The 15,141-nt window shown below is 37.8% G+C and overlaps 1 protein-coding gene across 1 annotated transcript in view; it reads left to right on the top strand.

Moving 5' to 3' along the window:
* The window catches only part of RYR2 (ryanodine receptor 2), a 434,064-nt gene that overhangs the window by 398,075 nt on the left and 20,848 nt on the right, over nucleotides 1-15,141 (top strand). The window contains exons 91-98 of the mRNA XM_075089806.1: nucleotides 492-1,795; nucleotides 2,176-2,240; nucleotides 4,075-4,222; nucleotides 5,767-5,853; nucleotides 6,700-6,918; nucleotides 9,758-9,888; nucleotides 10,526-10,568; nucleotides 13,131-13,264. Of these exons, the coding sequence (XP_074945907.1) occupies nucleotides 492-1,795; nucleotides 2,176-2,240; nucleotides 4,075-4,222; nucleotides 5,767-5,853; nucleotides 6,700-6,918; nucleotides 9,758-9,888; nucleotides 10,526-10,568; nucleotides 13,131-13,264 (2,131 nt within the window). The remainder of the gene's footprint in view (nucleotides 1-491; nucleotides 1,796-2,175; nucleotides 2,241-4,074; nucleotides 4,223-5,766; nucleotides 5,854-6,699; nucleotides 6,919-9,757; nucleotides 9,889-10,525; nucleotides 10,569-13,130; nucleotides 13,265-15,141) is intronic.

The raw sequence follows: 15,141 nt of genomic DNA, 5'->3' as shown, positions 1-15,141 counted from the left end.
TCTTGAGAGAACTGGGAAGGCTGTAAGTGCAGCATAGATTGAGCGTAGCATGCATGGCTACTGCTTTGCTTATAGAAGGTCACTGAGAAGCAAAGTAAATTCGTAGTATTATATGCTGTGATTCATGAGTAGCCTACTGAGCGACTCATCCTAACTGACACTGGTTCTGTCTATGTTGCATTATAGTAAAATTCATAGTATGCTGCCTCAGGTTTAGTACCATTTTAAATGTAACAGATGTCTCTCTGTAGGGCTTGTTAGTTCTTCCTTTCTTTAATGGCAAGTACTTATTCACTTATGTTTTTTCCAAGTCTTAGGCTAGTGATATTAGTAAAAGATTTCTGATTTTACTGCTAGCTCTCTTATACGAGTGTTAGTCGATAGATTATCACTCCTACTCTTTGATTATTTTACAAGTCATTATTATACACTTCCCTTTGCCAAAACATTTGTTGCCATCAATATCTCTAACTTCATGTCGTCCCATCTAGGTAATGTTGTGAATGGAACTATTGGCAAGCAGATGGTCGATATGCTTGTGGAATCGTCCAATAATGTGGAGATGATTCTGAAGTTTTTCGATATGTTCTTAAAATTGAAGGATTTGACTTCCTCTGATGCATTCAAAGAATACGACCCTGATGGTAAAGGGATAATTTCAAAGAGGGATTTTCACAAGGCGATGGAAAGCCATAAACATTACACCCAGTCTGAAACTGAGTTTCTGCTATCATGTGCTGAAACTGATGAGAATGAGACTCTGGACTATGAGGAGTTTGTGAAACGATTCCATGAACCTGCCAAAGACATTGGTTTCAATGTTGCTGTTCTCCTGACCAACTTGTCAGAGCACATGCCCCATGATACCCGCTTGCAAACTTTCCTTGAACTGTCAGAGAGCGTGCTGAATTATTTTCAGCCTTTCCTTGGACGCATAGAAATCATGGGCAGTGCGAAGCGCATTGAACGAGTTTATTTTGAAATAAGTGAGTCAAGTCGGACTCAGTGGGAGAAACCTCAGGTAAAAGAGTCAAAGAGACAATTTATATTTGATGTTGTAAATGAAGGTGGGGAGAAAGAAAAGATGGAGCTTTTTGTTAATTTCTGTGAGGATACCATCTTTGAAATGCAGCTGGCTGCCCAGATCTCTGAGTCAGATCTGAACGAAAGATCAGCAAATAAAGAGGAGAATGAGAAAGATAAGCCTGAGGAACAGGATCCTAGAATGGGTTTCTTCTCACTCATGACCATGAAGTCAGCATTATTAGCTCTCAAGTATAATTTAATGACTCTTATGAAAATGCTCAGCATGAAAAGCCTAAAGAAACAGATGAAAAAAGTGAAGAAAATGACCATGAAGGACATGGTCATGGCTTTTTTTTCTTCCTATTGGAGCATTTTGATGGGCTTACTACATTTTGCTTGTAGTGTCATCCGGGGCTTCTTTCGCATCATATGCAGTTTGTTGCTTGGAGGAAGCCTAGTAGAAGGTGCAAAGAAAATCAAAGTGGCTGAACTATTAGCTAATATGCCAGATCCCACTCAGGATGAGGTGCGTGGAGAAGGAGAAGAGGGGGAGAGGAAGCCAACAGAAGCTGCATTGCCTACGGAAGACTTGGCAGATCTAAGAACTTTATCAGATGAGAGTGATCTACTCTCAGATATATTTGGTTTGGATTTGAAACGAGAAGGTGGACAGTATAAATTGATCCCTCACAATCCAAATGCTGGTTTGAGTGATTTACTGAGCACTCCCTCCTTAGCACCAATGCCTGAGGTGCAAGAAAAAATCCAGGTAACTGTATCTTATTTCTGCTGCAATTTTCTCCCTTTCATATGTTAAGTATAGTCTTGAAACAAAGCTTGCATCTATGTTTTTCTGGGTTTTGTGACATGTTTTTTAAAGAATCACATGTAAGTACTGGTATTTACCCTCTCTGATGACATAAACTTGAATTCCCACAGCCTTCTCTAAGTACGTGGTGTTTTCGGTTGCTTTAATTCAGTGTCAAAATGATTCTTCATTAATGTAAACTGAAGGATCATCTTCTCTCAGGGTTTCAATTGTTTAAAAAACAAAAATAAGCTTAACATTCTTCAATCTGTGTATCCTTTTTACTAACTCTGTACTGTATAATAGGGTTTAGACACTTTTAAAAATCTGAATTCCTGTAGGAGCAGGTGAAAGAAGATGAAAAGGAAGAGAAGGAGGAAACAAAATCTGAACCTGAAAAAGCAGAGTATGTATTACTTAAACCTCAGATCCTACAAAACGTGGTTTGTTTCCCTGAAAAAAACAGCTTGATTTTTACCTACTTCATCTTTAATTTTGTGTCCATTCATGTTCCACAGTTAGGTGTTTTTTTTAAACCATCCTCTACATCCATGCACAGTTGCAAGGAAATGCCATGTAAATAGCATTTCTCGGAGATTTTATGAATTTCCCTCTTCCAGCAGCATCCTTTGTAATGTCTATTTAGTTTCTTTTAGAATGCGTTTGATTGACTTTTTCTTGGCAAGTCTGAAAGCTAGAAGAAAATCTCTTGGAAAAAGTATAAGAGTACCTGGGTCCAGAGACTTGTTATCCATCAGTGGTAGAGACTGAATCTGGTTTGCCCCTCCCATTTGCTACGACCTGCTTTGAGTTATTTGGATTTTGCAAAATCTTAATTTTCCAATGTAATTTTAATTAATTACAGAGTACTCTTACATCTTTATGAAGACCAAGTGTTAGCATTTGATAAATGATCATTTTAATCTTTTGGGGATATATTAAAGTCTAATGTTAATGAGATACACTCAGAGAAAAATAGTGGAAAGCAAAACATAGTGCTTGGTTCTAACCAGTAAAAAGTATGACACTCCATCCCTGTATTTTATGGTTCCTGATACCTGTATAATTCTGATACGTGTACAGTTCTTGTAGCTGATATGTCACTGTCAAAATTCTAAGTGGGTCCTTAGTCTCAGGCTCTATCCTTATTGCTCTCTTAGGATGACAAACACTTGCCAATAACAAAAATTCTTCTTCCTAATCAGTGCAACAAATTTCTAACTCAGCCAGTATAACTTTGTGAGGGAAAGTCTTGCTGACTTTTGAAGGTCACTTCAGTGCTGATTGCTCCACTTGACTGTGGGTTGCAGTGATACCTGTGTTCTCTGTGAGGAGTGCAGTACCTGGCACTATTAGCTGCCCTGAAGCCACGTCTAACATAAGACAAGCTTTCAAATGAACTTTCAAGTGAAAATTTGTCAAGTGTATTCTAGTAAGAGAAGCACTTAGAACATCAGTTATTCTGTTTGTAGATAGGTACAGAGAAATTAATAATGAAACTTATAAGTTGCCTCTCACTCTGGTTTGGGTTCAAATGGACTTCTGTGATCCTTTCATCTAGCATGCTGTCAGGTCAAATTTACTGCTAACAGATTATTGGATCATGTGTTTGGAGAAGGCAGCACCCTAACTATGACTTTTTGTAATCAGGCAGCATGGTGATAATCATACATTGAACGCTGTCAAGCTTTCTTATTCCTGCCTCCTCCTGGAGTGGGTACTTATGAACTCCTCAGGAGGGCAGAAATGCAGGATTTAGTCCTTGAGATTTGGCTTGTAAATGCAAGAACCACCAAAGTTTTCTGCAACCTTTGTGAGAACCAGATAGTTCAAGTGCATGAGGTTGGAGGGGAGCACTTAGGCATTCATATGGACATACAGCTGTCAGCTTACAGACATTTGTCAGTGCAAGTATTAGCTGCACAATTATGAAGCAGACCCTCAGGTAATAAGGTTGTCAGATTCTTGATTACCTGCCTCTACCAGTGAACATCCTCACTTCAAGGTGCCAAACTAGTAAGTTTAATTATCTGTAGACTTAACCAGACTGTCACCCTTGCCAGTGCTTTGGGCTGAAGAGAGATTTGTTTCCTTGTTATTCACGTGTGTGAAGTGCCTAAGTCATGACTACTTGAGCCTTGCGAAAAGATGAAATGGCCTCTTTCAGGGTGTTGTTTCAATTTTTTATTTAGCAATTGTATTAACTTGACATATTATTTTGGCTTCATTTGCTTCCTAAGAGGAGAAGATGGAGAAAAAGAAGAGAAAGCCAAGGAAGACAAAGGGAAACAGAAATTAAGACAACTTCATACTCACAGATATGGAGAGCCAGAAGTTCAGGAATCAGCTTTCTGGAAGAAAATAATTGCATACCAACAGAAGCTTCTTGTAAGCTGTTCTCTAGACTATGTGTTTAGCTGTCGGCAGGGAGGTGTACCACCATATTATTCTGCCAATGTAAAGATAAATTTGCATCTGATGAACTCAATTTTTGTATCCACTGTCACCCGTGAAAAGGACGTAAAGGCAAAGGTTTAACTGGAATGTTAGAGAAAAGACACATAAATAACTTAGTAGACAAGATATTAATTATTAGGAAGACAATTATTGTCCAAAACCCAGACCTTCAGAGATGCCTGTCCATCACTGGAGAACAGCCATGCATTTTTATGTGAATAAAATATCCTGAATTTTCACAGCAGCTTGTGAGCCTGTAGGATTTGTCTTTCCTTGAGACAACTTTAGGAAATGACAGGCTCTCCTATAAAAAGAATTTATTAAGATACAATGCTTAGCCTAAAACTCATAAGAAAAGGTGTTACAGATATTTTTGTGAAATATCAAGTTATTATTTGAGAAACTTCTCAAAACTTGTGGAAAATAAGGCTAATTAGAATAGTATAACTCTATCTGAGAATGTCTCAATAAAATACAATATCCCTGAATTTGCTGTATAACTATTTAAAATCCATGCTTTTATTAGCTAGGAGATTCCAGTATGAAATGCAAAGCAAAAAGAAATACACTTTTGCTATATATCTAGTGGATACATTTGTGTAGGGACAGCCTACTTCTAACACAAGTAACATAGCAAAGGTATAAAACTACAGCCACAATCTTAATGAGGAATTAGGTGTTTAAGTTTTCTTTTTGCACTCGGATTAATTTTTTAGGCTAATCACGTAACAGTCATGCAAATTTAATTTAATTTTTCTTCTAATAGTTTCATTTAATAATTCACTAATAGTCATCTATGGTCAGGCCTGAAGAATGGTGGAATTCCCATGTGAGAGTTAAAGCGTTCTCTAGCAAAGCGTGCTAGAAAGGTTTGTGAATTGTCAGGAAGGGAAAACGTACATTTCTGCAACCCTTTTGATAGCATCATAATGTGCGAGAAGCTTTCTACTCATGTTACTTGGGTCACAGATGAACCTTTTGCCGATCTGTTTAAAACACAATTTATTTTGAAATAGAAAAATATTTAAAATGAACTTATATGCAGACATTTTTGTTTCTTGGTAAAAGTAACATTTTTCCATTAGCAAGAATATTGAGGAACAGGGAAGATAGAGATTTCTGTGTTATTATTACATTACTATTACATTGTGATATCTCTTTGTTGTCTCTAAGTGTAGTGAAAGGATAATGAAAAAGATGTAAGAAGCAATTAGAAATCCTTGATCCCTTTCTGCATGGAGTGAAACAAAAGGTCCTTTATCCATTATTGCCCATATGGAGTAGGGGAGAATTTGTACAATACATCACTCAAAATGCTTGGGTTTTTTTTTCTGTGGTTTTGGTTTTTTCCTATTTATAATTTTATTAAAAAGCTCCATAGGGTAAACAAACAAAAAAGACCTGTGCAGCAACTTAATAATGATTGTGGTATCAGTATTATGCAAAGTGTTTTTATGGTCTGTTTCTCTTTTCAGAATTACTTTGCACGAAACTTTTACAACATGAGGATGTTGGCATTGTTTGTTGCTTTTGCCATCAACTTCATCCTGCTTTTCTATAAGGTAAACTTGTCAAAATATTACTTTTCATGTTGTATACTGAAAAACATTCAGGTTTTGTACAGAGTAAACTATGGTAAAACTGCCTAGCCTAACAGATTAAATACCTACTTCATACTGCCACTTCAGAAATCTAACACAGTGAGAGCCAAAGGGTTTGTGTGAAGTAACAATAGACTTCCAGTACACCAATAGCTATTTACAAAGTTCTGTGCTGCAGCAGAGGCAGCAGGCTGAAAGGCGTACCCGTGCCTCAGATGCTCCATCTCACAGTACAGTACGGTGACTCAGCCAAGCCTGGCCTTCCCTGGCAACTTAAACCAATACATGTTAGCTGAGGTGTTTCTTGTGCCATTGTGCTCCTGAGAGGGTGTGTACAGCAAGGAGAAGCCACATCATCTTAAGCTGCTTAGAATATCACTGATCTTTTTTGTCAAGACTTTTGGTGTCGTTAACACAACTCTGGAGTCATCAGACTCAAATCAGTTTGTGGCAGAGCCCTGCTGATAAAGACTACACGTGGGAATGTCAGGAGCTGACTGGGTTCCTTCTGAGAGGGCTATGCCCACCCTTGAATTTGAAGTGATAAAACTCAGCATGGACCAAATTTGCTACCATGGACAGAGAGTGGGGGGAAAAAGAAAATGTGCATTATGACAAATTGGTGTAACAAGATGAAAAGATCTCTGTGAGGTATTCTCTGTGGATATTTTTATGCAAAAAATTATTTCCTTACAATTATATTGTCCTTGGTGTCATTGTTTTCAGTTATACTGCTTGGCTTGTAATAGCGTAAAGCTCCTGTCAAAGGAATACAGCTGCAATATTAAGATTAAGTGATTTGAACAGGTCTCCACCTCTGCTGTGACAGAAGAAAAAGAAGTTCCTGTGATATCTGCTGGTGAAAGTACCAAGTTGAACAGCCTGGAAAGTGACAACCATAGGGTCATTGCAGTGCATTATGTACTGGAAGAAAGCAGTGGCTACATGGAGCCCACACTCCGGATTTTGGCTATCCTACACACAGTCATCTCATTCTTCTGCATCATAGGGTACTACTGTTTGAAAGTAAGAAAAAGTGAACGTTTTTTTTTTCCTTCTGGTTCACAACATTTTTATCTGTTGTGTGGTGTAAATTGGAATAAAGTCATAGCAACTTTGCTTAAGCAGGTTGAGGGACCATGTGAAGAAATGCTATTCTGTTAGTGCAACCTACACAGAAATTGTGTGTTAGGTGACGTGTGAATTCAGGAAGTTACAGGTCAGAGCCTGATTTGCTGGGCTGACACTGATCACAGGATAAGCATTTGCACCGTTACCATGTCAGCCGGACAATTACAGCAGTAACCTGTATCAGAAGCTGCTTGTGACTGTCAAAGACAAGCTATGAACACACATGGCCAGAGGAAGCTAGATGACAGTGTCTGCATTACTAGTCTGTCAACTAAGTAATTTGAAAAGCATGCAGCATTTCAGACTACGGCTGCTGCATGTGATGGCTATAGGCAATGTCTACTTTTCATACACGTTCTGGTGTTAGTCTTTTGTCAGGAACGTAAGCATCTTTTAAAGGAATATCTTGCAGATCTCTGTTTGGGATATAAGAAATAAAGATGCCACCTTTATTGGCAAAATGCTGCTTCTGGTTTAGGAAGACCAAATGCCATAAATCTCTGGAGCTGGAAGGAGTATATCTGGGATGTATTTCCCTCATTTTTATACTCTTCCTGAGGCAAAAACTATAGGTCAAAGTGCAAGATAGTATTAAATTAGATGGACTTTTGCTACGACCCACTATGGCTGCTCATTTGTCCGTAAAATTATAATTTCTTCATTAAGCTTTTACATGGTCCTTCATATTTTTCTTTTCCTCTTTTAATTGATAATGCTTTTTCTATGCTAAACAGACACGATGTGCATTTGTAGTTGAGGCAAACGGTCATCATACTATTGCATTAAGTGGTTGATTTTCATCTCTACCTTAAGTGTCTCTGCAGTCCTATAAATACTAAAACATGTTTTCCTGTTTCACTGGTTGACATGCAGCATGACAGCTTAGCTTTCTGGCTTTCGAGATGTCCTCCTACCTCATAGCTTTTTTTTTTTTTCCCACTATGACTTTTTATGCTACTTTCCCACATTGTTTTTTCGAACTACATTTATTCTCTGACAAGAAGGGGAAGACGTTGTTATCATTACTGCCATAATGAATTGAATCATAGAATCATTAAGGTTGGAAAAGACCTCTAGGATCATCAAGTCCAACCGTCAACCCAAGACTACCATGTCTCCTAAACCATGTCCTGAAATGTCACGTCTACACATTTTTTGAACACCTCCAGGGATGGCGACTCCACCACCTCTCTGGGCAGCCTGTGCTGATGCCTGACCACTCTTTCAGTAAAGAAATTTTGCCTAATATCCAATCTAAACCTCTCCTGATGCAGCTTGAAGACATTTCCTCTAGTTCTTTTGTTAGTGACTGGGGAGAAGAGACCAACACCCACCTCACTACAACCTCCTTTCAGGTAGTTGTAGAGAGCGGTAAGGTCTCCCCTCAGCCTTCTCCAGGCTAAACACCCCCAGCTCCCTCAACCTCTCCTCATAAGACCTACTTTACAGACCCTTCACCAGTTCCATTGCCCTTCTCTGGACACGCTCCAGCACCTCGATGTCCTTCATGTCCTGCGGGCCCAAATCTGAACGTAGTATTCAACGTGTGGCCTCACCAGTGGCGAGTATAGGGCCATGATGACTTCCCTACTCCTACTGGCCAATTGCCTTCTTTCCAACTCTGAAACCCTGAAGAAAAGACTAAGTATGGTTTCAGTCTCTGTCTTTGGTGATATACTGCTTTCAGAATTAAAAATCTTCACAACTGCAGGTCTGTGTATGATATGTTTTCTTCTGGAGATTACTCTGCATGAAATCCACTAAATTTTTCTCAATTAGCTGTCTGAAAATAAGATTGGAACTATTGTTATTGTAGCTAATGCAACCGCCATGTTGTCTGAGTAGCCTAATTGTTATTACTATTTCAGTATACTCATGTCCAGTCTTGACTAGTAATACAGTCATGGTGGGTAATGCAGGGTGGGTGAATTTTGGAGACCTGTGAAATAATCCCAGGGAAAAGTAGCATTTATTTTTTATTGGTAACAGATTTCTAAGAAATATCCACTCCACTGGGACCACTAGTGACATCTGTCTCTCGGAATGAACTTTTGAATATCATCCAGCTGATGAGAGAGGGTTGTGTGTAAAGTCTGATCCTTACTGCTCAGGTGTCTCAGCTGCTGGCAAAGAACTACAGAGCACAAATCAAGTATATAGAATGTGGATGTGAATTAAGGAATTTTCTTTTTACTGCTTCCAGTGTTTCTTTGTCCTCTGCTGTGAAACCTCTTTTCTTCCTACTGTGAAACGTCAATAATGCTTTAACAAATGAAAGGAAACCTCTAACACCTCTGGGTATCAAAATGCAATCCCAAAGTGTGATCCTGATCCCAAATTAATATTTTGGAACTAGAATTTCTAAGCATTTAAAAATTACTTTTATTTTAGCTCCGTTTCACTTGACTAGCTGTAATAGCTCCATAGCACTGAAGAACTATTTTTAGTTGAAAGATCCCTTTTTGGGGTTTTTGGCCATCCTTTTACAACTGTGTGGTACACTGTAGTTATGGGATTCTGAATGACCTAGTCCTTTTGCATCTATACCTTTGCAGTGTTCTGGGCAATTGTCAAGTCTTTTAATTTTTTAAATCACTATTTTCACTTTGTTCAGTTTTCATACTTAGTTTTTCATAACAACCAGCTTTAGTTTTTCATAACAATCAGCTTTTCTTAAAAATTTTCAGACATGTCATTGCATTTTAAATAATTCCTGATATTTTTTCAACTGCAGGTTCCACTGGTTATTTTTAAGAGAGAAAAGGAAGTGGCAAGGAAATTGGAATTTGATGGGCTATATATAACTGAACAGCCATCAGAAGATGATATTAAGGGACAGTGGGATAGACTTGTAATCAACACACAGTGAGTTTTTACCTACTCTGTCTCTTTATAGTTTTGCAAGGAATGGTCTTCAATCTCCACAATTACATAGTTGATCATCCAGCTTGTCTGAAATAATGGTGAGGGGTGTATTTAGAGCAAGGATATACAAAATATTTCAGACACCTGTTATGCTAAAGCTTATTATTACTTTTTAGTCTTATTAATTCCAAGGTTTTTGCTTTAAAACTATTCCTGTTCCATAAAAGAAAGAAAATGGCAATGAATTTCTTTGGGCAAGCACAGTGATGATTGTGTAGTACTGTCAGTTTGAGAGTGAACTGTGCTTTGCATCCTTTTAGCGTCTCTTGAAGACTTTCCTTTAGGAACATATTTAAAGTCCCAACTCTCTGCCTGGTGGGACTGTGTGATCCAGCTGCTTTAGAACCCTATCTGCAGGCATAGGCTCTGCCGCTCTTTCCCAGGCACATTAATTTGATAGGCTGAATGCCATTTGGCAACTTTCATTCCAGTGACTTCGCAAATGACTAGCTGGCAATAGCAACAGCAAAAATCCTCTTAGAAACAAAATCAGTATGTAATTTTTCTGACACCTTAATAACTACTGCATCTTCTCATGATTGTCTAAAATTTAATCTTGTTTATCTGTGTGTCTCAGGTCTTTTCCAAACAACTATTGGGACAAATTTGTGAAAAGAAAGGTAAGGCTTACTTTTAAAAATTATATATGAAGTTAAAATAAAGTTTTAATGCATGTCCATTTTCGTGTTTGAAGAAATGTGGACTACAGTTCTTTGAAATATAACTTAGATTCAGTGTAGATTTCTCTACTTACCATTTTAAAACACACAGAGATCCTTACTGACCTCATGCCTACAACTACTTTTGTGTGGCTTGGGTAGTTATTCTTTCAACTTTTTCTACATATAGCTGGTTGTATAAAACAGGAATTCAAATACATTCTTGAAATTCTGTGGAGAATTTCTGTGTACACTTGTATGTATGTTACATCATAAGTAAATTTTATTGTCTGTGTATTTATGTATTCGCCTCCATGCACACAGAATAGATTGTCCCTCACCCAGGAGAGGGTTACAAAGGAATTTAATAGCAAGATAGGACAGATGGAGTTGTTTAGGCAAAAGGCATAGTCAGATGACTGTATGACCGGCTAACTATATACGTGCATCCGGCCATTTTTGTCCCTTACCACTCTATTTTCCCACAGGTGTTCCTCCCCAAATCACCTAAATCCATCCGTTTTCTCACCTTTGCTTCCTTTCTATAACATCCAGTAATAAGTTCCGTGCAGTAACCCTCTTAGTCTGGAAGGTGATCTTGATGGGTTTCACCACCTGATGGGTGATCTTGATGGGTTTCACACCTGGACACTGGAGCTGAGGCTCTCCTGGGACAGCCCTGGAGGGACCAGGCAGGGTGTCCATTCATTGGGAGTCTGTAATTTGGGTGCCTGTCTGCCATTGTGTCCTTGGGCTCCCCTAAGCTTGAGGAGCCTTCAGTGGGCTGATGATTCTGTAATGGGCCTGGGGGTAGCTGAGAAGGGTGTTCTTTCGCCTCGCCCCCAACCATTGTCTCTCTGTCGTCCTTTGTGAGTGTGTAGATGAGCTTTTCTCACATAAGCTGTCTCTCAGAAACAGTCCTTTGTAAGCAGAGCAGTTGAAGGTCATTTCTTATGAACATTATATCAAAGGTTTTCTCAGCTTACTCTTAGAAAATGTGTGTTACGTATGTACCATAGCTTACAACAAGAACAATCTTCCTATTGCGTTTGGTCACAATTGAAAAAGAGCGTGTTTATTTTGTTGGATCAGATTTACCCCTCCTTCACACCATTTAATGCCAATCTTGAATCACACTTTTGGAAACATGTCTTCTTAAACACTAGTAGCTCTTCTGCTTCATAACGGTTTTAGGTCAAGCTGCCTAAAAATGTTTTGAGTTATGTATTCATTTTGCTGTTGAAAGTATTTTTTGCATATTTTGTTAGATACATATTTCTATCTGTCTATCTAAACAAAGAGGAGGGAGTAGCTTGCACAGAGTACTCGAGAAAGAAAATAAAATTCTACATTGCTTCTGTCAATGTAGTAGGCCAAGGAAGGTTCCTGTTAGAAGGAAAGGAGCATGGTTTTAAATTGTGTGGAAAGTTCTGTACTTTATTTTCGACTGAGGAAGTGCTCTGCATAGATTTAAGTGCTTTCAAATACAGTATTTTGCAAATAATGTTTTCTTTTATTTATATTTATATATAAATATACTTAAATCCACAGCTTAGTGAATGACCCATAGTCATGAAGCACTGCTTTCAGGCATTTGACAAAGGTGGCTTATTTCTAAAAATCTGCAAAAATATTGATAAAGATTTAAAACATTGCTTACTAGAAAACTGGTAAAACACAACCTCACCTATAGGATTCATTCCAAATTTTGTATTTCTTTGAGTATTCTTTTGAAAAAGAGAAGAGGCAGATAATATTTAGCAAGGAGTTGTGTGTTCAGTAAGAATGAAAGCAAGTAAATGTTCATTTCCAGAAGAATTTCTTATGAATCATGTTAAATTTTGAGAGAAAGAGATGGGGGATAGTTTGAATTCACTGAAAATAATTTTTAGCTGTAACTCTCTGTTCGAGATCTTTTGATTCCTATGTATTCTATGTGTACTGTAGTTTCATTGCATTATTAACTAAAAAAATAAAATAATAAAATTATGCAATGGAGGTAGTTAATGAGGGCATTTTCACAGCTATTTCAATGTGAAATACTTCCCCTCAAAAGAAGAAAAAAAGGTTATAGAAAAACTTTTTAAACAGAATATATATGTTGGGTTTTTTTTCTTAAAATGAGTAACTAGTAAAGGTCAAATACTGTCTTTGGGAAATCGTATTTTGATCAGAGCTTTTCACGTAGCTAGGATATTCAAAATATCTCTTTCCTTTGTGACCTCACAGTGTATTTTTATTCTGTCAGTGATGATATTGATTTCGTTATTCTCCTTCTGCTGGATTGCTTTCCTTTTCCTGTTTTCGTTAAATGAGTAGGAACATCTTTGACATCCACATCTTGCCTTTATTGAATTGATCGCAATTGAGCAGAGGAAAACATATTACTGACTCATATGATAGACAGATGGAAACAAACAGGTGAAAAAGATTGTGTATGTTAAACCTCTTGTCTTCAGAAACCAGGCTAAAATACAGCTGGTTTACCCAACTAATTCTCTTGAATATTCCTCCTAACTTTAGGTCATGGATAAATATGGTGAGTTCTATGGCCGTGACAGGATCAGTGAGTTGCTAGGAATGGACAAAGCTGCTCTGGATTTTAGTGATGCTCGAGAAAAGAAGAAACCAAAGAAGGATAGCTCCTTATCTGCTGTGTAAGCATTTCCTTCTGGTTTGTTTTTATGATAGTTTTTGTTTGTTTGTTTTGGAGGGTCTTGTAAGTTAAAATCAAGCATTCAAGGTTTGTCATTCAGCTTTGAATTTTCTTGTTGCTCTATTATGTATAGTTATACAGGATAAATCAATTCTTAAGTTGAATGATATAGTAAATTTATTTCATTATAGACAACATATATGCAGTACTCCACTGTTTTCTATGTATGAAGATTTAGTTTAGTGCACAGCTGCTTGAATACATCATGTTGCTACAGTTTTGAAAGTCTCATTACAACTGAGCTGGAAACTCTTTTTCATAGTTCTCTCAGTTCAGCTAAGCTGGAAAGAATGGGCAAAATTGGCACTATATGTTCTGATTATAAAGAAATGATGGAATAAATTTAAGTGATAGTGATAGTGACCAGTAAATATTTGTATTACTTTTATTATTGGCATACAAAGACAATGAAACTACTTTCCCCTCTCTGTGTGCTCATGACTCATATTTGGGAAGAAATATTTGAAATTGTATTTCTGTGAATACTCTTCAAAAAACAGACCAGAATGAAGCAGCTGGACAAGGCTGGACTTAATTTCAGAATCAGACCTGAAAAATAAGAGCTTTTTGTTAAATCTCTAATATCTACTCCATGTTATATGTTAAAAAAAATATGACCTCATCGATCTTCCATGTTCTCCCTGGAGAAATAGTTCCATGCTTAGATGAATATGCTGTGGGAAAATAAACAACTAGGACAGAATTTTATGGAACCAATCGCATAAAATTCATGTGCTTCAGGGAGGTGCATGTATCCACTTTTTATCAGTTTCAAAACAGAACACTAATGAAGCTACTAAAACTTAGGCATATTCCTGATTCAACATCTGAAATATATTTACAGTGCAATGAATACAGAGGTGGAAAAAGCACTGGAGTTGAACCCTTACTGCACCACTTTTGGGCAAAAAATGGAGAATGGTATGACCTGGTGCAGATCTCTGCTGTAGTGCCTCTGCTTCTGCATGGGCCAGCAGGAGCTGGCCCAGACGAGATACTTATGTCTCTCTCAGCACAGAAGGGAAATGCAGCATGTAGCATTTCCATTCCCAATACAAATGAACCAAGTTGTTCTTCTGTTTCCTTGCCCCCTAGCTCCTACTGTTTCTTCTTCTTTCCTGTGGGCAAACAACCTGGGATTCCCTTCCATCTGTCTTTCTGCAAGGGACTCGGAGCACTCTATGTGCAAGTGACCATGGTCCTCCAGAAGCTCCTGCCCACCCCACTGTTATACTGCATAAAACATCCCTCAGTGGTCTGTTTTATTTTAACTCTGGAAAAGCCATTCAGCTTATGGATGCAGTCTTGAGTATTTGTTACGTATATATAAATTTATAAATGTGTGTTAAAATATTTAAATAATTATTTAAATATATCATAGTATTATTTAAATAAAACCAGCTAAGGAGCATGATGCAGTTGGAGCTTTACTGCCTGATTAGACAGGCAGTTGGCCTCAGAATGTGGAAGAGGATAAAAGATCTTATTCTTCCTTGTCATGAGAAACAATAACCTAGGTTTTCAAAAGATTCTAGAGCAGGTAAACCCCTTGTTAGTAATGTAGTGTCTTGGAGAACAGTATTGTCTCTGATAAACTAGTAGACTTTTCCCTCAAGTGACAGCCTGCCTCTTGCCCATAGTGGCTGGTGAAAAAGTAAGGGATTTTATTTGAGGTAGTTTCTACACTTGAAGTCCCAAGATTTATAGCTGATATGATGCCACCACAGGATTTACAAACCTGTGGATGTACCTATTTGTCCAAATAGAAGTGTATATCTGCAAGTGGGTGGTGGCTTCAGCCTTCATGGTTGAGAGGCA

Source organism: Phalacrocorax aristotelis, chromosome 3 (genome assembly GCF_949628215.1).
Source record: "Phalacrocorax aristotelis chromosome 3, bGulAri2.1, whole genome shotgun sequence".
NCBI classification, from domain to species: Eukaryota; Metazoa; Chordata; class Aves; order Suliformes; family Phalacrocoracidae; genus Phalacrocorax; species Phalacrocorax aristotelis.
This window is presented reverse-complemented; position numbering and strand designations above follow the sequence as displayed.